General features: G+C 41.9%; 1 protein-coding gene across 21 annotated transcripts in view; it reads right to left on the bottom strand.

Annotated features, from left to right (window-relative positions):
- Positions 1-23766, bottom strand: part of EPB41L3 (erythrocyte membrane protein band 4.1 like 3) — a 146172-nt gene that overhangs the window by 42500 nt on the left and 79906 nt on the right. For all 21 annotated transcript variants that reach the window (XM_071737213.1, XM_071737222.1, XM_071737223.1 and 18 more), the window contains exons 3-4: positions 20340-20537; positions 638-742 (exon numbers count right to left, since the gene is read on the bottom strand). In XM_071737213.1, the coding sequence (XP_071593314.1) occupies positions 638-742; positions 20340-20393 (159 nt within the window). In that variant the 5' untranslated portion in view covers positions 20394-20537. The remainder of the gene's footprint in view (positions 1-637; positions 743-20339; positions 20538-23766) is intronic.

Below are 23766 nucleotides of genomic sequence, written 5' to 3'. Positions count from 1 at the left end.
CCTTTGATACTCTCTTTTACACCATAAGATGTCCAAAACAAAATATAAATACATATGTATCATCTACACACTAGATCATCTAAGACACTGTGAGTACATTGCTTATTTAATACTGAAGTTGAGATGCAGACAAGTGGAATGTGATTCACTATTGCTGCCAAATGCTTCTGAGGAATTATGTCTTTAGCCAAATCAAAAATAACCCACAGATAAAGCAAGTAAAGACTTAAAGCCATACTTTATATTAGCACTTATCAGAAGCAGTCAGTCAAGTCCTGCCTATCTGTATCCCAACCACAGTATTATTAAGCCATGGTTTAGCTTTATATATTTGTTAGTGTATGTTAGTTTATGTAAATCTGGCTTTCATCTATGGCAGTAATGAAATCAATCATACTGGAAAGGAACCAGCTAAATGATTGTATTCTTTCATGTCATAAATAGCCCACACAGAGGGAAGCCATTGAAACACCTGATAGCTCTTGAAAGATAGTTAGAAAAAGCAAAAGCTGAAGCTATGTCTACAGAATTTGGCAAGGAAGGTAACAACTTTTGAACCGATTGTAACTGTCTGGGGGGTGTCTTGTGGAGCTCTGAAGTTCATATGCCAAAGGCCAACCACAGTCTTATGGGTTACCTTTTGGTTTTCTGTGTCTCTGTACGTTAGCCCAAAGTAGTCTTTTTCCAAAAGGTTCAGATGCTCGCACACTTTGTCGAACAGCACTTGACCTCTGGAACGTTTCTGTAGGAAACAAACAGGAAAAAAGATCACGTTTGCAAAATAAAGTAATATAAAGATTAAAATAACACCTTTTCTGTTTAATTCTCGAATCAATAACCCCCAAATTATTTCTTTAAGCTCATCCGTTTTCCAAACCTATTGATCTGGAGCTTCATAAGAATCTGCTGAACGGGGCAGATCAGCTTTCCATAAAATTTCATATGATACTGCAGAGTCAAAAATAAGTCAATACATCTCTTCTGTCTTTCAAAAATTACAACTTCAAATGGATGCCAAGGTCCTACCTCAGCATCACTGTTGTGTGCAACAGCAGCAAGAAGCAGCACTACAAAATATTCCAACTATCAGAGCTGTGTCTAGCGGCCAATCCACAGCAGCAAAAGCCAAACGTGGAGATATTTCTTGCTTCAGTAACAATGTGCCCTGATTCCAGGATCCTTTTTTTGTCTACTGTATAGGGAAATATGACAAACCATCTACTGAAATCACTGGAAGAGCCTAGTATCTCACCGGGAAATTAGCTGGGTAAGAAAGCAGTTTTCCAGTGTCCCACTAATCTGCCTTATTGCTAACATGTTAGATGAGAAGGTCTCTCTCTGTTAAAAGCCAGAGCCCCAGCAGAAGCTTCATAGAATCTCTCATACTGGACAGTAAAAATTTAGGTCACCTCAGTTCTTAGCATTACACATGACATATTGGGAAAAAGCCTTCGAAAACCCAAACACAGGCAGAAATGTCTTCTTCATAAGCTATATATGCCAACTTTGATATGCACTGATTACAATAAACAAAAAAATTATTTGGGCCACCGTTTCATTGCTGCCAGCTTCCCTGAGTGCAACTCAGCTAAAGGGAACAACCTCCTCAACATCAAACATACACAAACATGAATGTTGCAGTTGATGTCAGTGTCACATTTTCTTTTTTGACTTGAAGCAGACTGGAAACAACCTTGCTTCAAATGCAGGGCAGGAGGATGACACAAAAGAGGAGAGAATTCTGCCTTTGGATTTATACAACTCTGCCAGTGTAGCTGCCCTGGACCTTGCTGCCAGCCCAGTAGCCTTGGCCAGGGGATGGGTATTTCACAATCCAAGCAGACAGAGCTATGCCAACAAACCTGTGGAGCCCAACGCTGGACCCAAACTATTTTAGAAGTGTTAAGAAAGCCAAGAGAAAAAGGGGAAAAGAGACTGAGGGTTGGTGCTTAACACCCTTTAAAAACAGTGCAAGAGAAGATGGAGGGAGTCACACAGTGTAACCCCATCTATATTATATTTGGTATTTCTAAGGCAGCTCTAATGGTATATTAGAAAGGAAGCAGGGAAATACCTTCTACATATTTATCAGTGAGGAAACCCAAGACTGTGGCTTGCAGAGTCTGATGAGTATCCTCCAGCTGAGAAAAAAACAGGCAAAGAAGTGCATTGCAAGCATATTGCTGAAACTTCATTTACTGTATCTTCCAGTGTCATTTGATGAAACAGCTCTAGGCTTCTGCTTGCCACGTGCTTTCTACCCCATAGTGGGAAGCATAACTATACCCCAACTCCTTTATAATTGCAAACAAATCTTTAGTTAATTCTTCATGCCTTGAACTTGGAAGCAGATAATGAGAGGTTGGAGGTTTTATATGTAATGCTCCACGGGGATGATCAGGCAGATCAAAAAGAATAGACTGCTGGTGTGCAGAGAGGAACCAAATTAGAGCCTTCAAGCCAAATTAGTCACAAAATAGTTTCTGCTGTAAGCAAATAATGCTGTATTTTGCCAGATCTCTGGATTTTCTATAAACCAAGTTGTTATACTGAACAGAGAGAAATAGGCTGGTTACCTCTAGAGGACACCTGCTTTGAGAAACACTATGTCTGCACCACTGCACCATTTACATGTATTTGAACTCTGCTGCTTCAGTGTCCCCTTAATTTTAAGAGTCCCACAAGGCCAAGACAGGAGCTATTTTATGTGGCCCATCCACACAGCTACACAGATGTAATTTTTGAGAAATAGTAGCCAGCAGCTGCAAGGTACAGTGCTTCAGCAGGGAATTGAAGGAAGTTGTGTGGGGCTGTGCAACAGAACACTTTTTCTAACAGAAAGCAACACTTGGGATTTCTTGCTTGATTACACATTGCAGGCAAATGAGAGTAAGTATGACAAGCCTGGAAGAATTTCATAGCCCAGTTTTTGTCCATCCTTCTCCTCCTGTCCATAGACACCCAAGTTGCACTCATCCACTCTCCACAATACTCCTGCTGCATCAGGATATGGGAATGTCCTGCTGATGCTGCGAGAGAATGTCAGAAATAGCTGATATAACTCCCAGCCCTTCCCAGACTGGGTCTACTCTTCACCAGACACCAGGTGTGAACTGGTGATGGTTGAGGAGAATCTTTACCAGAACTACTTTCCTTTTTGCTCTGCCCAGAAACATTCCATGAGTGTCCAGACCGATGACCCTCTGGTTGCATTCTTGCCTCTTCCCAAGTCAGACCTTACCCATGGGAGCAAGAGTTAGAGGACTCCTGTCATTTGGGAAGTGGGGGCTACCTGGAAATGTAGACACCATTGACACTCTCCAAATCCTTGTGTACCTGCATATATGCAGCACTTCTGCTTTGTATCCACATAGCATTAGCATGCATAGCCTCTTTTCTATAACAACATTGCACAAAAATACAGTGAGGGGAAGCTACTGCATCATTCCATGAGAAATGAAGAGGCTTAGTTAGGAATATGTAATTAAAGCAACTGAAGACTCCCTCTACTCTTGTTAATTGCTTTCATTTTACTGTGTGCCCAAATAAGCATGCCAGACAAGGCATCATTGCTTTGGGAGGAAGAGAATGGGAGGAGAGAAATGTAAAGTTAAAAATTCATAAACCCATCCTAAACGTTTGCTTTCCACCAACTTGGGGTGACATATCTAAGGCAATGGAAGACTGACAGTCTGATGATTACTGTGGGTTACAGGTTAACTCCAAAACGTCAACTGATTTCAGAAGTCAAAAAGATGCTGATAAAAAAAGTAAAATCTGAATTCATACTATGAAATACTGGCCCTGTAAAAGAAGAGTTCATCTGAAAGGTAAATATGGCAATATTCTCCTCTAGAGATGAGGGTTCAACACCAAGGTGGGTACCAAAATGCCCAGTTGTGATTGGTCATTTTTGGGGGACAGTGCAGGACTGCCAAACCAGGAGCCACAGCATCTTGAAGGATATGTTTCTGAGCAATGGTGCCTTCAGCTTCAGGAAGCCAAGCCTATGCTCTTGCAAGAAACAGAATTTGCCTCTGGGAGGTGGCAGTACTGGATTCTGATGAATTTTCCTCTGGCACAACTACCTTCTGGTTTGGGAAGCACCATCCAGCACATAACATTTGAATTCTTCCTGATGTCTTCTTTATATCTCACCAAATAGCAAAGAAGGTTTCTTGGGGGTCTTGTAAGCAGCTGTTGTCACCTCTTTGTATTAAGTTGTTGGTTGCTCATTTCCTCATTACTTATTGTAACATCCACTTTTCATATCTTGATTGCTACAAGGTTTATTATTACCTGAGAATCCTGATGGGAAACAAGGTGAACAGGAGTCTATATTTTGTCCTGGCAGCAAAGGCAGCCAGAGGTATCCTGGGGTAAGCAGTGTTGCCAGCAGGTCAAGAGAGGTGATCCTTCCTCTCTACTCAGCACTGCTGAGATATTCCTATATCTGGGTCCAGTTCTGAGCTCCTCAATACAAGAGTACTGGAAAGAGACAAAGGTCCTTGTGAACAAAGGTCCACAAGGATGACGAAGGGACTGTGGTGTCTTTCAAATGAGGAAAGGCTGAGAGAGCCGAGACTGCTCAGCCTGGAGAACAGCAGGCTCAGGAAGGTTTCATCAATGTGTACAAATATCTGATGGGAGGAGTAAGATAAAGCCAGACTGTGCCCAGTATTACCCAGTGCCATGACAAGAGGCACTGTGCTCAAAGTGAAATACAGAAAATTCATTTAAATGTGACAAAAAAACCCCAACAACACATTTTTAGTATAAGGGTAGTCAAATGCTGGCACAGATTGCCCAGGAAGGATGTGGCATTTCAATCCTTGGAGATTTTCAGAACCCAAGTGGACACGATCCTGATCAATCTGCTCTGGGTGTCCCCTCCTTGAGCAGGGGGATCAGGCTGGGCAATCTCCAGAGGTGCTCACCAGCCTCAGCCACTCCATTTTTCTGTGCCTATTAATGTGCAATACATATTTTGTGACTGAAGTGGTAATGTATCTATAACAAAGGCTTGCAGGCTTTTTTCACTTTAATAATGTTTATCATAAGGGCATTACAGCTTCTGGGCTTTATCATAATAGAGGAAAATGTTCTTATTTTTCTGCATTAAGAAATACCAGACATTGTACGCTGGTGTTTGCCAGTGAGAGCAATTGACTTTACAATTTTGTTATCCACACAGAACTAAGAGAAGGTAGAAATAGTGAATTTTTTAGCTTCTTGCTACCAGTGGTATATATAACATGTTATTCTGATCTGATGGCCTTATAAGAGGACAGGGGTGGGATGGATGGTTATAGGCTGAAGAAGCCAACATGGAGGAGTTTGTGTATGGACCTCTTCTGTGGAAGCTGCTTAGGGGATAGGAAAGCTTTTTTGTGACCTTAAGCCTTGGAAGGAGGGAGAGGCTCAGCTCCAAAATTGAAGAGAAGCTGGAGAAGAGAGAGGCTGTTTCTCCTGCCCCTTGTTATTGTGAATTGCTGGCTGGCACAGCTTGCCAGGTTTGCTGCTGCTGGCTCCCTTCACTGAGAGCTTGACCAGAAGGCTGTTAGTCCTATTCCAGCTTTGAGCAGCAGCTCTGGCCTTTATAAAGCTGCAGGGAGCAGGCTGTGAAAAGTGTGAAGCTTTTGTTCCCAGACTTTTGTACTCATTTATACTGTTCAGTCTATGTTTTGCATTCTTTCTGGGGTCTTGATTTCCCAAGCTTAAGCAAAGTGTCTCTTTTGCCACATCTGCACATTTCATTTCATCCCATTGATGCCTGAAAAATTGCTAAGAATATCTAGAACACCACACCTTGATTTGCTGGGTAACCTCCAACCTACCAGATTTCCCATCTTCCCCAGTTTTATTCCAGTGGAGAGGCCTCCATGCGGAGGACTGGCTCCACTTGGGCTTCTTTCAGATCAAATTCAACCCCTCTATCTAACAAATTTCTCCCTGGAGAAAGGCATTGCCACACTGGGAATGGTATCTCAGTAAGGCCAATGGAACCTCCATCTCAGAAGGTTTCAAGACATTGCCCAGAAAATGCCCCACCTGGCCTGATTCAGCACCAGCCACCACCCTGCTCAAACCAAGGACTTCCCCAGTCCCATCCAACCAAGGCAGGTGTGATACTGGGCTCCCTGTGCACCTCTGCAGGTGCTCATGAGTTAATCATTGTGTACCTGATTGAAGTATAGACTGACAGTCTACTCTCATGGTCTATTTTTACTTATGAGCAGATTAGCTCCCTCCCACTGATAGAAAACCAGGATAAGGAGCTCAAGGGCAGAAAACAGCCCTCTCAGCTTCCTAGAAATGAAAGCTATTGCAACCTCCAGTGTCGCATTTTGAAGTGGTTCTATTTTTGTATCTGATGCTGCAGTCTCATGTGGATGCAAAATGCTGAGCAAGGGCTGGGGGAGGAAGCTGTCTGCAGTGTGCAGGTATACCCCACATGTATGAAAGAGATCATGTTCAGACCATGTTTTACAGACAAGGGAAAACCCAAAGAGAGAAAGAGTCCTGCAGCCACAGAGCTATCAAAAGATTCATTTTTTTCCCCACCATCAATGAGCATCTTCACTGCATAGTACCTAAAAGATCAGGGTGCATCCCAATGAACTGAACTGCCCAGCCCCTTCCCCCCCTTTCTCTTTGGTCAAGGAGCACGGCAAGACAAACAAGTACCACAGCTGCAGACCTGGGTAGTAACTGGAAAGAGTCTGCATGCATCTTTCTGCTCCAACACACAGGCAAACATGACACCACCACTTTCCTCAGAAAAGCTGTCAGGCAACCAGCAAAAAACACAACCCTAGCACCAACCTGGCCTTAAACTCCCTACAATTACTGTAATAACTCTGGTTGGGCACAACCGCTGGAAGAAGGACAAACAGATTAGTGCCCTGAAATCCCGGTAGGAATAACTGGACTTTAACTGATGCTGAGGTTATCTGGTTCACATTCCTAATTAGCATCTGCACTTTCCAATGGATCTTAACAATGCTCTGTATAAATGTGTGGGCTGGCTCCAGCCTTGTGTGCTGTAATGTATTTTGGCATGTGGCTGTACTAACCTCTTCTTTCTCCCCCGTTCTTTCTGGTAGCGAAGTGTTAACCAATTTTTTTCACATTTGTAATGCACATGATGAAGAAGATTCTTCATCAATCAGTGTCCAAAACACTGATTTTCCCTCATTTTACTGTTTCAATTTACAGTGTATTTTGCAAGCCATTTTGGACAACACTTTGGTTTCTACACTGCACGGGCCATATGGTGATCTCCTCTGTGCAAATGCAAGGAAAACACCCATAAAGACTAAAACATATATGGGCAATGAATAAGTAGCATACATGAGGGGAAATTTCTCCCTCCCCATGTTTCAGCTTCTGCAATTATTCTTGCAACACAAACAAGTGTAAATGATTAACTGGTTGTCAGGAATACTTTGTACTCGCCGCAATGAGCATTCGCTTCCCACAAAGTCCCCCAGCTGAGTCTCTGAGTTGCTGAATTCCAACCTCCTGACGACACGCTTTCTCATTCTTTCCTCATGAATTACCCAGCTTATTCAAAAATATGTCCAATTCCAGAAAAAAAATAACAAGCCATTACTTGTGAAAGTAGTCGTTTCTTGAAAGTTGAAGTGTATGCAGGCTTCCTAGATCCCTTTTGTACTGAGACCCCCATTTCTGGGAGAGGGATTTGACCGTCACCAAAGTGTCATAAATTTATATGCATAAGAAAATAACATGCTTAATTTAATGCACGTGTGCACACACAAACATACACAAAGTGAACATTCACACACAGCACAAATGCTCTGGTGACAATGTAACAGCACCTCTCCATCTACAGACTGTCAGAATCAGAGGTCCCAAACTCACAGTCATTCTGGTAAGGAGCACATTTTTATCTGCAAAAGAAATAAAAATCTATATACTATGACATTTACTGTATTTTTCTCTGAAAGAGTTGGAGCTGGTCATGATATGACGGGCTGAACTGAACAATTTTATAAGCTAAGGGGAGACTACAAGATGTCATGAGGCTAAGCAGGAAGAAAATAGAAGGGCCAAAGTTCAACTAGTAATTAATCTGGTTATTGAAGATAAGGTTATAAAAGAAGATAAAAAATGTTTCTATAAATACATGAGAACCAAGAGGAGGGCTAAGAAGAATCTCCATCCATTATTGGATTCAGGGGTAAACAGCACCAAAGGCTGAGGTACCTAATGCCTTCTTTGCCTCAGTATTTAATAGTAAGACCAGCTGATCTCTGGATACTCAGCCCACTGAGCTGGAAGACAGGAAGGGGAGCAGAATGGAGCCCCTGATTATTAGGGAGATGGTTGGCAATGTGTTGCACCACCTAGACACACACAAGTGCACAGGACTGGATGGAATACATTCAAGGCTAGTGAGGGAGCTGGTGGAAGCATGAACCAAGCCACCTCCTATCATTTACCAGCAGTCCTGGCTAACCAAGGAGGTCCCAGTTCACTGGAAGTTAGCAAATTTGATGTCCATCTACAAGAAGGGCTGGGAAGAGAATTTGGGGAGCTACAGTACTGTTAGTCTGACTTCAGTGCTGGGGAAGGCTATGGAGGAGATCATCTTGAGTGCCATCATGTTGCCTATTTACGACAAGAAAACCATCAGGTCCAGTCAGCATGGGTTCATGAAAGGCAGATCCTGCTCGATGAACCCTATCTCCTTCTATGACAAGGTGACTTGCTTAGTGGATGAGGGAAAGGCTGCAGAAAGTCCAGACTTTAGTAAATCCTTTCTCACTGTTTCCCACAGAATTCTCTTGGAGAAACTGGCTGTTCATGGATTACACAGGTATACTCTTTGCTGGGAACACACCTGGCTGGATGACAGGGCCCAAAGAGTTATGAATGGAGTTAAATCCATCTGGCAGACGGTCACAAGTGGTATTCCCCGGGGCTCAGTGTTGAGTCCAGTTCTCCTTAGTACCTTTATCAATGATCTAGACAAGGGGATTGAGTGCAAGCTCATGGGTAAGTTTGCAGATGACACCAATTTAGGGGCGAGTGTTGATCTCCGTGAGGGTAGGAAAACACTGAAGAAGGATCCTGACAGGCTACATTGATGCTAACTGTGTTAGGTTCAACAAAGCTAAGTATTAGGTCCAACACCCCCATGCAACACTACAGGCTTGGGGAAGAGTGGCTGGAAAGCTGCACATAAGAAAAGGACCTGCTCGTAGGAGAATACATGCAGTGTGCCCAGGTGGCCAAGAGAATCCCAGCTTGTATCAGAAGCTAGAAGCACTAGGGAAACAACTGTCTGCCTGTACTCAGCACTGGTGAGGCCTCACCTCAAATATTATGTACAGTTTTGGGCACCTCACAACAAGAAAAACATCAAGATGCTGAAGCGAGTCCAGAGAAGAGCAACAAAGCTGGTGAAGGGTCTGGGAGAAGTATCTGAGGGAACTGGCGTTGTTTAGCCTGGAGAAAAGGAGGATCAGGGGAGACCTTACTGCTCTTTACTACTACCTGAAAGGAGGTTGCAGGGAGGTGTGTGTTGGCCTCTGCTCCAGAATAACAAGTGATACGACAAGAGGAAATGGCCGTAAGTTGTGCCAGGGGAGGTTTAGATTAGGTATTAGGAAAAATTTCTTCATTGAAAGGGTTCTCAGGCAGTGGAACAGGCTGCCCAGGGAAGTAATGGAGTTACCATCCCCCGAAGTATTTAGGAGATGTGTAGATGTGGTGCTTAGGAACATGGTTTAGTGGTGGGCTCGGCACTGCTAGCTTACTGGTTAGACTCGATGATCTTAAAGGTCTCTTCCAACCAAAATGATTCTACAATTCTATGAGAAGCACTGCACTTTAGACTAGAAAATTTCCAAATAGAGAAAATGTGCTTTTTGAAAAAATCTTGATTAGAAGATAAAAAAAAGCAAAACACAAATAGCAGGTTTGTTTTTCTAAAGGAAGATAAATGGAAGAAGTAATTCCAAAGAAATTTAACTTCATTTCACTTCTACACATTTATTTTTTGCTTTTTCAGAGCAATTCCTTTTCATTCTTCACACTTTTCCAGTTTCTCTCCATGAGGAAAATAAGATGAAGGAGAAAGGTGACAGAGTGGATAAGAACTGGCAAATTTCTTGAAATCTTTTGTTTCTCAACTGAAGTCCCTGAGTGGGCAGCATCCAGGTAGAAGAAGAGGATGAATAATCTTTCCTGGAGTGTTAATTGGCAGAAAATCCGCTGGCTTACCGAAGTTCATCTTACAGATGACATGTCTAACTTACAGGATGACAGCTTTTAAAAGGGTAACCTGACATAACCATTGGAATTTAGGCCCCTACATCCCCCGCTGCACTGGCTGACAATAACACTAGCAGTTCCAGAAACATCAATCTTTAGTTTTTCTGAAAGTTCAGCAGTTGAGTGACATTCTAGGCATTATACAAAACATTTTAAAGAAAGTAGCTTCTGCTAACGGACAAAAACTTTGCTGAAGTTACTGATACAATCTTGTACACCAAAGACAGCAGTGAGACAAAATGACAAAGCAAACAACAAATACCCTATTCCTTTCTTCCACACAGGAAAACAGAGAAAGCTTGCAGATAAAAGAAATTAATTCATCTCGTCCTTTTACTCCAACTCTTTTATGTTTCTTAGGGAAAAAAATTCTTCATTTTGGCATACGCAAAGTATTATAAGTGAACATTTATGAGTACACATTCATCCATTGGATGAACACAATACTCTTTATCAGTATGTAAGCAGTTCACCAGCACATGTAGGAGATATTGAACAAGACCCTTCTGCCAGCCTTTCAGGTGACAAAGAAAACAAAGGCAATGAAATAAAAGCTTCAAAGAAAAACACATTAATTTTTTTGTTGTTGCTGTGGAAAAGAAAAAAAACATTTAATCATTTACATACTGAATTACACCCATGAATGAACTTCACTGGTAAACTGCATTTGGAAAAGTCCCATTCACGGTTCCAAACACAGTCTACTGAATAAAAAATTTAGCCCAATGTGGGAAGATCTAAGAGACAGGCAATCTCAAAAAGATATAGCTAAATAAAAGCTGTGTTACAAAGACTTTTTTCCCAATATGAGTATACTTCATATAAAGAAATGCTCTTCCTGAAAGCTGCATGCCAATAAAAGCTCTCCAATAGTTCTGGTTTTTTATTGATCTTTTTATGTGTGACTCTGCATATACACCAATATATTCTAACATGTACTAATAGGTAACCAACATATACTAATACTGTAACATAAATCCTGGAATATTATTTCACCATTCTCTGCTTCTTAATACAAAATTCTATGCATACAGCTCTGCACGTATAAATGAACACCACAGAAGAAGAACAAAAGTAGACCAGAAGATATTTTTAAATTCAGTGAAAATGGATTATTTTCTTTTTTCCTCCATCATGGTAGTACTGTAATTAATCAGCTTATTGATACTTATTGCTGTATGACACATTGAGATGTATTACTATTCTTGAAAATAACCTTTTCTGACACTTAAGTATTTAATACAATACAAGCATTTAGATAAATATATAACACTGACAGTGCTATAGCTACATACCTGTGCCAAGCATGAATGACATTGTATAACATGACATAGTTTTTATCAGGGCAACCTTCTTTAATGCCATTTGAGCTTCCAATCCTAAAAAGCCAGCACTAATCTAAAAAAAAACCCAGGGGACTGCTAAATCCCAGTAAGAAGATTGGTGACCTAGTCCCGATTCTGGCATCAAACCAAATTAGGGTTTTTGCCTTCCACAGCAGCAGCAGAGATCACACCAGCACTGGCATCACACGACCTCTCAGCATACCCACGTATGTGCTACACAGCTTGTGTGCTCAGGAATAAAGCTTCGCTCATGGGGATGCAAAGCAGCAGCAGAAGCAGGCACCTGAGAGACAATAAATGCTCTGGTGCAAATCCTTACATGTGGAAGCATGGCTGGATGTGCACAATGGCTATAGAGATACCCATCAAACGTAATGGTTACTGAATGACTTGGCATCCCAGGTGCATCAACAGAATTCACCCTGTAAAAACTGAGATCTGGCAACAGCTTACCAGTACTAATCCTCCAATAAAGGTAAAGAACAGTGGATACTTTCTCAAACAGCAGTTCAATTCTCAGCACATTCATTAGTCCTGCACATTTGCTAAATCTTGATATGAAACAATAAACCATATTCCATGATTCTGAAGGTTTTTCAACCGACAAAGCACTTCTTGCTCAGTGCTTTCTGGAGAACACAGATTGTTTGGGCTTGGGTTTTAACTAGATGTGCAGCTGATCCACTGGCTTAATGCCTTCTGGCTGCCCTCCCACCTCCTTCAAGACACTCTGCCATAACTCAAGCCGATCTCTTGGGACTCAGTGCAGCAGTTAAAGCTTTCCAGTGGGGGATTATAAATATAAATATTTTCCTTATTCCAGTTTTACTTGGATGAGCTTGGCAAACATTCACGTCTCTTGTGTAATTGATAAGTAAGCACAAAGCTAGCACCAACACAGCAAGGGGAACCAACCACTACCTGTACCATAAATGGTTACTAGCATATGTCAGCAAAAATCAGTCATGAACATTTTGCTTATTTTCAGCTGAAGAAAGCTCTACTGTCAACATAGTCCGATTTACAGAGTAATCTTGCCATATGAATTTAAAAGCCACAGAGCTCTCCCTGACCTACATTGACAGGCTGGAGTGGAAAAAAAAAAAAAAAAACAAAAAACACCACAAATCATACAAAAAGCACAGCACAGAAAGATGCTTTTGAGACAGGAGTGGCAGCATGATAATTGGCCTTTTAAATCTGGGGTACCTTAAGCAGTATCACACCATCAATGCTGGGGTTATCAAGAAAAACAAGCCCGTTCTCAAGCTATATCCAAGCTTTACCCACTTCAGAGCAAAACCATCTCTGCCAAAGCAAGATAAAGCATGAGGGACAGACCTTGCTGCCTATCAAAGCTTTGCTTCACAAGCAGGTACTTCCTCACCACCCAGCCCAATCTCTGATATTTTGTTCACTGCATCAACCGACAGGGATAAGAAAATATAAAAGCAGCTCAACGACTGCATGGAGCTCAGCTGGGAAAAAAAAAATGAGGTGTTAGGATTTTGTATGGCAGCTTGCTTTTTTTTTTAGGTGATGATAATAAAGTGAACATCTACTTGGTTTTAGTCTGGGCACAGAAACTCTGCTAACATGAGGACAGCACCTATAAAATGGTGCAACAGAGTTAGAGATTAATTCGGATGGCTCAGCTGGGAGCTGAAGCAGCTAGCAGGCAGAAACAGGATGTGAAATATGACAAGATGCAGCAAGACTTTGCAGAACCATGACCAGGAAGTGACAAGAAAATCAGTAACTTCTCTGGGAGGACAGGCATGGGACAGATGGAAGAATGGACACGCTGGCCAGAAATAATAGCAGGAGGCTTTAAAACCTCCATCTGAGGAAGGCAAAAGGGTAAGTAAAGCCCATCACCCACCTGTTTTTGATCTCTGCTTAAGCAGAACTTAAAAATTTGTGTGGAGGTTGGGTGTTGGCTGCACCAGGCACCCCAGTAGGAAGCAGAAGGTTCTGTGGGGTGAGGATCACCCTGGCTGACAGACCTGGCTGACACAGTGTCACCCTGGTGAGGCCATCAGCAAGGACGGTGGCAAGGACAGGACCCCTGGAGCCAACAGACCTCTATCTGCCTGTAGTAAAAGGCGGGTAAAAAGATCACCCTCTTGTGGGCTCTTGCAAACAGGTTAACCAGCAATGAACCTTGCAGTACCTGGGTTTGTTTGGTTGTGACAAAACAGTTTTCAGATGGTGAATAAGCTCCTGTTGCCCGGCTCACGTCCAACCAGTGCACGAAGGCAAGAGAACCAGAGGCAGCACCTCCCTAGGAAGTTTTCAGCTAATAATTTTTTCCCCAGAACATGAAGCTTCAGGGCAGCTGAAAATACTTGTCAACATAAGCCTGGCCTCTGTCAGTAAGTTTCACCATTACAAAAAAGAGCTGGTGCTTCCAAAGTATCAAAATGAAGATTTTTGTCTGCTAAACCCATCATTGCATCAGCCAGATCATTTTCAGAAACCACTAATAAAAGGCAGGAGACAAGAGAACTAGATGAAGAAAATGGCTGTGGAGAGGACACATACAAATTTTATTTTTTCTTATTTTAAACTTTAGGCATTTATTTTGAGTCCTCTGCTGTGCCAAAAAATGGAATTTAAAGCCCAATCTGATGATTTCCTGGTATGTCATCTGAAGGAGTGATTTGGGTTTAATCTTTCGTTCTACTTCAGTCTCAGTAAAAAGCTTGGACACTAACTAGGGGACACACAAGAGACCCCAGCTGTTTAATCACTCAGGTGAATTTTCCTACCACAGCTATAAGAAACCTTCTCCTTGAATAGCATGCAGGCCAGATGTTTCCAGCTGCCAGGAGCTGCTGGGGAGCTGAGATGAGCCTCTCCTGGCAAGGAGGAAAAGCTTCAGCCCCCTGAAGTGCCACATTAGCATCCTCCCTCAGTTTTTTGGCAATTCCAAAATGCCTGGCTCAACCTGAAGGGACTTTTTTAAAATTTAGATTTCTTTAGCTTCAGTGAAAAACCTCAACCAAATATGCAATAAGAATTAAAAGACTAAAAAGGTAGCTCAAACATGTTTAGTTTTGTTTCCATCACCAAACTGAAGCAAAAAACCTTTTTCTGTTCAGCCTCTCAGTTGACTGTTATGAGCTGAACAACCTCAGTATCGATTTCCAGAGCATTACACTTCCTCAATTGACAAGTATTTTAACTCATTAAAAGCTGCAGACAGTATTTGGAAAAAAGCAAGCCAGAAGAGTTCCACTCAGCTGGAACACATTCAGGCAATGCTAAGAGTCCTACTGACATGTGTCAGGTAACATAGATCTTAACTGAATCCCCTGGCTAATCCAAGCCAGCCTTTATTAGTGGGTCTGGGGACAGAAAACATTCTGTGTAACAAAGATGATGCATCTCATCCCAGTCACGTTTACTGAAACACATCCCAGGGAAGGAACAAAAACCTGAAACAAAGCTCCTCATATTAAATTAACTGTAATGTAAGCAACGAGTAGGTCAAAAGGAGAAGACTGATTTAAAAAATTCCCTCTTGCATTCAGTAATCAGTTTCACATGTAAAGGCAATTTGCAAGAGACTGCGTGGAATTTATTAAACAATTAAAATGTGCAGGGGGTAACTGAAACCTTATCCTTTAGAATGCAGAGTGCATCTTATTAGAAAGGTTTCCTTCCTGACCTCAAACCCCACCTCGACAGGGATGAGAAATTCCATGTTATTAAACTTCCCATGCAAAAGCAACGTGCAGGTCCATGCTGAGATGGCTCCTGGGGGAAGGGTTATCCCAGACACCATGTGGGAAGGGGACAGTGGGGTCATGGATTCCCTCACAGCCACACAGGAAGACAGAAGGGCTTTTCCTCCAGAGGTAGTCTTGCAAGATAGGTTTGGAAAACCAAGAGAAGAAACACACGTGGCATGGCTTCCTTTCATTTCTGGCAGTAGTGGCAGAAGTAAGTCTGCTTGCTCTCTTATTTTTCAAGCCTCTCTAACGACCATCTTCACTTACTTACTTTTCAGGAAAGTATCCATATACTTTCACTTTTGATTCAAAAAACAATCCAGGTGAAACACAGTACTCTGTCCTATTTGAGAATCCATTTATTTCATGTCCATTTTGTCTCTGAAAAGGAGCTTCAGAACATACTTGTTCAGGGCAGAAAGGGACCTCTTCACTCCAGTCTGTCTCTGTCCACATTATAAACCCCGAATTCAAACATAAGCAAGTAAAACTTCCCACCATTTAACCTCAAAAAACACTACTCTGAAGTTGCCTGAGGATGTGGGGAAACCTGTTAAGAAAATGGAATCTCCAGCAGGGAGGAAGTCAGAGGTTCATCACAAAGCCATAGCAAGGGCTACAGCATGGGACACCCAACTACTGTCCATGTCCCAGAAGAAGCATGACTGAAAAATCTGGATTTTAAAAAGAAACAAACACAAAACATGTATTTTTAACAGTCCCTCCTACCTCAGCTGACACCCATTCACCAAGAAGAGGAGATACAAGTAATGGTTTCTGAGATGTCAGCTTTCTGAGTGCTCTGCAGCCTACCTGTATCCTACAGCAATTCACCCTGTTTGATGCAGTGCTGCAGGGATGCCACAGACAGGCTGCCATGGAAACATTTGTTTTCATTTACTGCTGTCCTGCACAGGCTGATACTTCCTGCAGGTTCCACCTGCATTTTTTAATTAAAATGCAGTAGTCTAGACAACAGAAAACTGAGGTGGAGCAGAGTGGCAAGAGGAGGGAATAAATCCTAGAAATAGCATAGTTGTACTACAGCATTTGAAAACCCTTGCTTAAAGTGGAAGGAACTCAGAAATGAGTTACTTTTGCTTGTTTTTTTGTATCTAAGAAAAAACCCACCCTGAACTAGGGTCTTTCACTGTCTTTTTAAGGTTATCTGAAACCAATTTGCAGTCTTGGGTCTTGCTTTATCTTTGGTTCTTCAAATAAAAAAAGGCAAAGTCTAACTTGCCTAACTGAGAAGTCTTGAGCATCCTCTTTGCAGTGCAGTTCTGGCCTCAGGTGTGGACCTGGCTGCTCTTGACAAAAAACATTTCTGGTCCTGATGCTGGCTGGGAGAGTGCAGTGAAGAGCCCAAGCAGATCTGCTTCCATCAGGAGTGGACATCTAGGGGTGACAGCACTGCACAGCATCCCTTGGAACAGACTGCATCCCTTCTGTGATTTGAGCTCCCATTAGAAACCTCCAGCTTCTTCATGACATGGGAGAACCATGTAGTGACCCTGAGGCTGTTTTGTCTTTGAGAGAGGGACAGTGTCAGTGTACACCAAATACTTCTCCAAAAACCAACAGTTGCCCCTGGACAGGCAAAGAACTATCAGGTGGTCATCCCATCTCTGAAAGGAAACATCCCTCTTAACTAAGCCTCCTGCCGTCACCTATAGGCTCTCAGAAGAGAGTGGCAGGAGGAGTACAGATGGTAACATGGTTTATGGTTTTGGAGGAGGAGGAATGAACAGGTTGGGTTACCAACTTCACCTGCTTTTGGCTTGCAGATTCTTACCGCATGAAAGAATTTCTGGGTCAAGATAAAGACAGCACAAAGCCAGTAACACTGCAGGGCCTCAAAGAAAGCTTTCACTTGACATTTGCTAAAGATCCTATCACAAAAAAGGATAGCACATTAGATGAACCACTGTTAACCTCAGCTTTGAAGCTACCTCTGCTAAATTTTCCCCCACAGATGTAACTTGCACAACATGAAAAACTCATGGTGTCACAAATGCAACACACTGCATGTGAGAGAGACTGAAAGAGCAGAAGGCAGGGATGATGTTCAGCATTAAATATGAAAGATGAAAGAGGGGCTTCTGAAACAAAGGACACCAAGGGGCTAATGGATTAACTACACCTGCCTCAGAAACATCTCAGCCTGTGAGTACGTGCAATTTTGGCTGTCAGGTCATTAACTGGATGAGCACATAATTGATCAGCTGTAGCTTATGCTATATTTGAGAGCAATAAGGTCATTTAAGTGATATTAATATTTAACATACATAAAAGCATTTGACTATTGCAAAGCACCCCATAAAGTGACAAATGGATTTCATAATGATCCTCAACTCCCAGACAAGGGAATGTAATTCTAGAGGGATAATTATCTGGCCCACACCCAAATCAAGACACCCTCCACTGACAGAGGTATTATTCTAGCTCAAAATCAGGCTTCTAAGTTTCTGGCCCTTCTAGATTACACTGCTTAGTAACCTTCAGTGGGTAGAAGGATGACACACAGACACATGTAGAAGACAGGAGCTGACAACATGGGATGACATTTCTGACTCACATTCACTAATTGTCACATCCCTACCCTGGGCCACCATTCACACCAAAAGTGAGTTAAAAACAAGGAAAGAAAATATTAAACATTTGACTGCCATGTGTTGTTTGTCCTACTCCCCCTTTTTTAGAGGAATTAATCTCAGGGAATTTATTGGCCTCTGTAATCTAGGTCTTTCAGTACACTTTTTTTATCTTTTTTTCCACTGGTTTAAAGGAATACAGTAAGTTCACTTGTAGGTGATCCTTAAAATACGATTTTTCTGAAATGTGACAGGTTATTCCTCACGCTACCGCACTGAGTTTCTGTGAAACAGCCACAGGACTTTGTTATAATGCATATTTGCTGTAGGAGGACTTCACTTTCAGCCTCCTACATGGTTTCCTGAGACAGACCCTCAGTCTCCCTGCCCCACAAGCTCCCTTTGTACATCCTGTTTCTCCCTGGGAAAAAAAAGCACAGTGAAAGTTACCACACTTCTCTTGGCTGGACACAGCATCTTTTTGCTGCGGGTAAACTTTATGCACATGGAAGTGGACACCCCTGGGGATCCACCAGCTGTTCCCATGGGCCAGAGTGGGATGTGCCAGCAAGTTACCCCCAGTTTTATTCTCAATACATGCAGTATGCTGACAATACCACCCAGGAAGCTTGCAAAGTCTCAGTCATCCACATACATGCACATGTAATTCCAGCCACCCTTGTTCCCTGAAACATTTGTGTCTCCTGTCTAGTTTCTGTTTCAATGCACCCAATGGTCTGCTCATCATCATAACTTTGTCATTTGAGGATTCATCATTCTATCTTTCTATTCTCTTTTGTCATCAATATTACATTCTGCCTTGGAGGTCTAACCAACTTAAAAGCAAATAAAGCAATCATTGATGACAGTCAATACAACTTCAAAATATTTCAGCAGTGTAAATTGTAAATGGTCAAAGGAATACAAAATGTGTATTGGACATCATTCAAGAACTATTCAGAACCTACAAAGCCAAGAAACGTGACAAGCAATAAAACATGATGGTTTCTACATGCTAGCAGTTTGACACTTCAACAGAACAGAATTGAAAAACTGAAACTTCCTAAAAGAAAGTGTTATTCACAGCAATTTTTTTTTTTCATATGTGGAAGACTAACACCAAATCTCCCTTTCTGATCCATCTAATATTTTCATAAAGCTGAGCCTGCTATACAAGGTTTCCATAGAAATCCCATTTGGAAAAATCTGCTTGATTTTATTCCATAAAGTGACTCACATTTTATAACCAAGTGGCAAAAGCTAAAATGAATTAGACTCTTTCAAAGCCCACATTAGTCATTTTTCCAGCTTAAATGGTTCACACACTACTCTTGACAGACAAAACTGGGACCACAGGTTAAGAAATGGCAATTTAATAGTCACAAAGTGTGTGACCAGATAGCTATTGCTAGTCTGGCTGAAACACAACAGGTCTTGGCCAGTGAAACTGAAGATACTCGACAGCACGACTGCTGAGCTGCTTTATGAGTAACACAACCACAGCTCCTGTGTTAGCATAGAAAAAACTGGCCCAAAGTGTAAAGCTACACACAGTTAAAGAGAAATCTGGAAGTTTTTCCTTACTTGCCATTCTCCAAAGTACTTAGAAAAATAGCACCTGGAAGATGCAAGGGTTGAGCATAACCTGATTATGAAGACACTGAGTCCCAGTCAGATATTCCTTTCCGCCACTCTCTCTCCTTGGTGTTCCTCTGGGTTCCCCTTTCAAGTCTGCAGTTTCTCCCACTTCTACTTTTATACTCTTCTGTCCTCCCTTCCCAAAAGCAGGCTTCTGACCAAGTCCCAACAGGAACAGCAGGTTTCCTTACAGAAAACCACTCCGTCCGTAATTTTCAGACACGGTTATGATTCACAGACATCATGGAGAAGAGCATAAACCACACCACTCTCACTGGTATTTGCTCCTGACATTTTCCTTGCCTCTCCTGGGTGCTCCTCTAGCCCCCTCTAATCTGGTCACAGAATTACTGTTTGCACAGTGACCTAATGTGAGTCTCAATTCAGCAGAGTACCAAGGAAGAGAAGAGCCCTGTGGGATCTAAATCCACCTTTGTTTATGGGCTTTCCTACCCATAACTCATTTTCTGCATTCTGCTGTGACAAGTTCTGACATAAAATTAATCTAAAGTCTCTGGCTGTTCCATGCACTGCTCATGATCCTTCATCCAGCTCAAATCCAATCAAAATCTTCAACCTCCAAAGAAAAAAACTAAGCATCTCTGCACTTGGTATTAGCAAAATAGCAGATCATTCATACTTTTGCTTAGATTACGAAATAATTTCATAATTTTCCTCCAGACAGGATGAAAAAAACCAGAACACAAAATGTAATTTACCTCTACTTCACATGTATACTCAGATCCATCCAGGAGTGTCACTTTGCACTGCATGCTTTTCGGTTTCTTGACAATTTTTAGAGGAGACCTGGAAAGTTTGCTAGATGATGATTTTTGAGAGAGCTTGTCGTCCTCCAGCTGCTGGTATTCCAGCTGTTTTGCACACGCAGCAGCAAACTCCTGTTCTTTTTCTGTGGCCTGTAAAGACAAAGAGGGACACATTTTTGAGGTGAGAGAAACTGATCAGGCAATGCAGCACAGCACACACATTGCACACAGGGATTTAAGTGAGCCTAGTGTGAGGTTGGGATGAGAAAATATCTGATGCAGGACAGTCTTCTTTATCTATTGAAAATATTTCCCGTATTCCTCCCAGCCCCTGCTCCTCATGGAGGAAGGGCATGCATGAAAATACTTTTGTACCTTTTGCATAGGTTCAAAATCCTTCTTGGGATTCTTGGACCTGCTTGGGTGTTTGTTTGTTGGAAATGCTGATTAATTGGTCAACATTGTGAAGAACAGTTCCATGCTCAGTTTCTTGATACTACTTTTAAGTCCTGTACCTATTAATTTGTGTGAAGCTTCTATCGTGTCATACGGAATAGGAAAATACCATCAGGTTTGCACTTATTTTGCTGTCAATGGGAAAACAGACCCCAGAATGAGAGGACAGACCTGCCCATGACACTAAATTTGCAGGGGGTTGTTGACGTACCTGGGAGAAAGGCTCCCGAGCACCTCAGCAAATTGTTAAACAAACAGAACGGAACTGAGGGGCCAAATGACTTTTATGTACCTGCTGACTCATGGACAATAACTATAGGACCAGAGGATGAATTCTGCTCTCCATAGATGCCCGATAAGAAAGACTCACAGACCAGCAAAAAGTAGGTGCTATTGGAAAGACAAAATATACTGCAGAAGAAACAACGGTGGTTACTTTTGCTTGGGTTTATCTGAGGATCAGATCATTTGAAGAGCTACCACGATGCTGCACTCCATGGCACTATATGAAAGCCAGAACAGTTCTACAGCATTTCAACCTCCTAGCAAGAGCACTATGCCACAGTCATTACCTTTCTCATCAGTTATGCCCCTGATAGTCTCCAAGCAAAACCTCAAATGGAGTGCAGGAATACCTAAGCTAAAGCTTAAATGAAATAAAAATTTAAAAAACAAAAAATCTTTCCATTCTCTCTACAAGGGAAAAAAAACCAAACCAAACTGGCTTGGGTCTGAATTATTTCAGTGTAACAAGCAAATAGCATTGCTGGAAATACATTGTAAATTAATCCTCCAAATCTGTTTCCAGTTACTGTATATAATAAACCTTCATGAGAATAGAGCAAATCCATTCAAAAACTTTAATCTGCTTTGAGACCAGAACAACCTTGCATCATACAACCAGCAACAACAGTGTACAGCTAACTGACAGGGAACTTTCCCTGAGCGGTTTCATATAAACAAGACATAAGTTTCCCCTCTGCCCTCAGGCGAATGGGGGAAAGAGGAATTTGGAATCAGTCCTACTACCAAAAGCACCAGCTCCCACCAAAGCTCCAGCAAACTGCAAAGAAACAGCTCCAAAGAGGAAAAGCAAAGCCCATGCTCCTCCTTTCCCTGCAACAGAACAAAGGTTTCCTGGGCTTCCCTGGGTTGGAAGACAGTGGGACTAGAAAGATAAAAAGAGTACAAAAGCTGCTTTCAGAATCCACCTCATCCCCTGAGCTGTGGATGTTCTTCCCCAGGAGTGGCCTGGTGCCAGCTGGCTCTTCCCCCACCAAGCCCCAGCACTGGAGGATTCTCTCCTTTCAGCTCTGTGCTCAGCCATCAAGGTCCTCACATACCTTAAAGGCTGAAGGGAAATGAAGGGAGAGGACATGTCAGCAGATGAGCTGTTTGCTGAGCATCCAATGCTCGCAGTGGCTCATGAAGGGGGAGAGTTTCCCTGGGCTCAGGCTCTACAGCAACCACAGCCAGCTGGCAAGTGGTCCAACCTACTGCAATAAGAGAAAAACAAGACTGAAGATGTCTCCTTCTTCACCAAACGTGTGGAAATCATCCTTCACAGGAGCTCCGTGAAGGATGATTTCCACACGTTTGGTGAATAAGTCTGCCAAGGTAGGTGTGCATGCAGATAGTGTGGGTGCAAAAAGCCATCCCAGGGCTGGAGAAAATATGCTGCCATACCTGGTGGCTCATTAGGTTTCTCATGTGAGAGTTAACAGACTAGCCTCAACAAAAACACACACACACACACACAAAAAAAAAAAAAAAAAAAAAAAAAAAAAAGGATGCATGGAATTTATCTTTTTCAAAGCTGCTTTTAAACAGAAAGCAGCTTGAAAGAAAAAGCCCACAACAACAAAGGCACCCAGCAACCCTTAGAACCATCTTCAGCCTGCAAACTATTCCAGCGAATCCTAATGGAATGGTGATTATTTTCCTTCATGAAGACACTCAGTACCTCATAACTACAGCAGTTATTTGCTTATTTATAAATCTTGTTTTAAAAAATCATATTAAGGTTATTTTGTGAAGGTTCTCCATCTATATTATCATCAGGGGGATATGTCTAAGTTAAAATTATACAAAGGTTTTTCTCACATTTGTCTGGAGAACAAAACATGCCAAGAACTATCACAGAAGATTCCCCCAAACTATGCTGACATGTTCGGGCACTGAGGTACTTTCAAACTCTGTTAAGCCTCTTCTTCCTAAAGAAACCTGACATCCTGGGTATCTAGGAAAAAAAAAAAGTGGTCAGTGAAACACTTGTATTCAGTGAATTATTCTGCACTCTTGAAGCAAAGTTCTGTTTTCTCTCAAATACTCTCCCAATACCACATTTTTGCAGTATTTTCAGCACTGTGGACTAAATTGCAGTGCAACTCAAGATGCTTCAGGGTTTGTGTTTTTTGAGTGTAAACTCTCTCACTTCTACCTACATTACTGTACCTTCCTATGACACAGTATGTTCAGCTCCTTCTGAAGCTGGGTCCTGCTCTCAAAGCAAGCCTTTGGAGCCACATGATTCAAAAGTAATCACACCTTTGACACTTCACAGCTTCTTACTGAGGTATGAAGTGATGTCACCAAACTTTTACAATGTGTGAATCCCATCTACCTATGACAGTTGCTCAGAAATGCCAGTGCTCAAACCATGTAATGTCTTCTTGATTATTTTCCATGAGACAGAAAGGCAGGAACATAGTAAGACTGAATCATGAAACCTGATACAAAGGACTCATTTCTATAGTAAGTGCTAATCTAAAGCTGAAGAACCCTTTTTGTCTTCATTAAAATGTTCAATATATATATAGGATAAAAGCAAAAAGTCATAGTCATGGATCAGTAATTTAAATCTTTCTTCCCAAGTTTCTCTCACATAAGCATCAGCACTGGCATTTTTAGTGATACCATTGTT

This window comes from Heliangelus exortis, chromosome 2 (genome assembly GCF_036169615.1).
Source record: "Heliangelus exortis chromosome 2, bHelExo1.hap1, whole genome shotgun sequence".
Taxonomy (NCBI): Eukaryota; Metazoa; Chordata; class Aves; order Apodiformes; family Trochilidae; genus Heliangelus; species Heliangelus exortis.
Note: the sequence above shows the minus strand (reverse complement) of the source record. Positions and strands in the feature narration are given on the sequence as shown.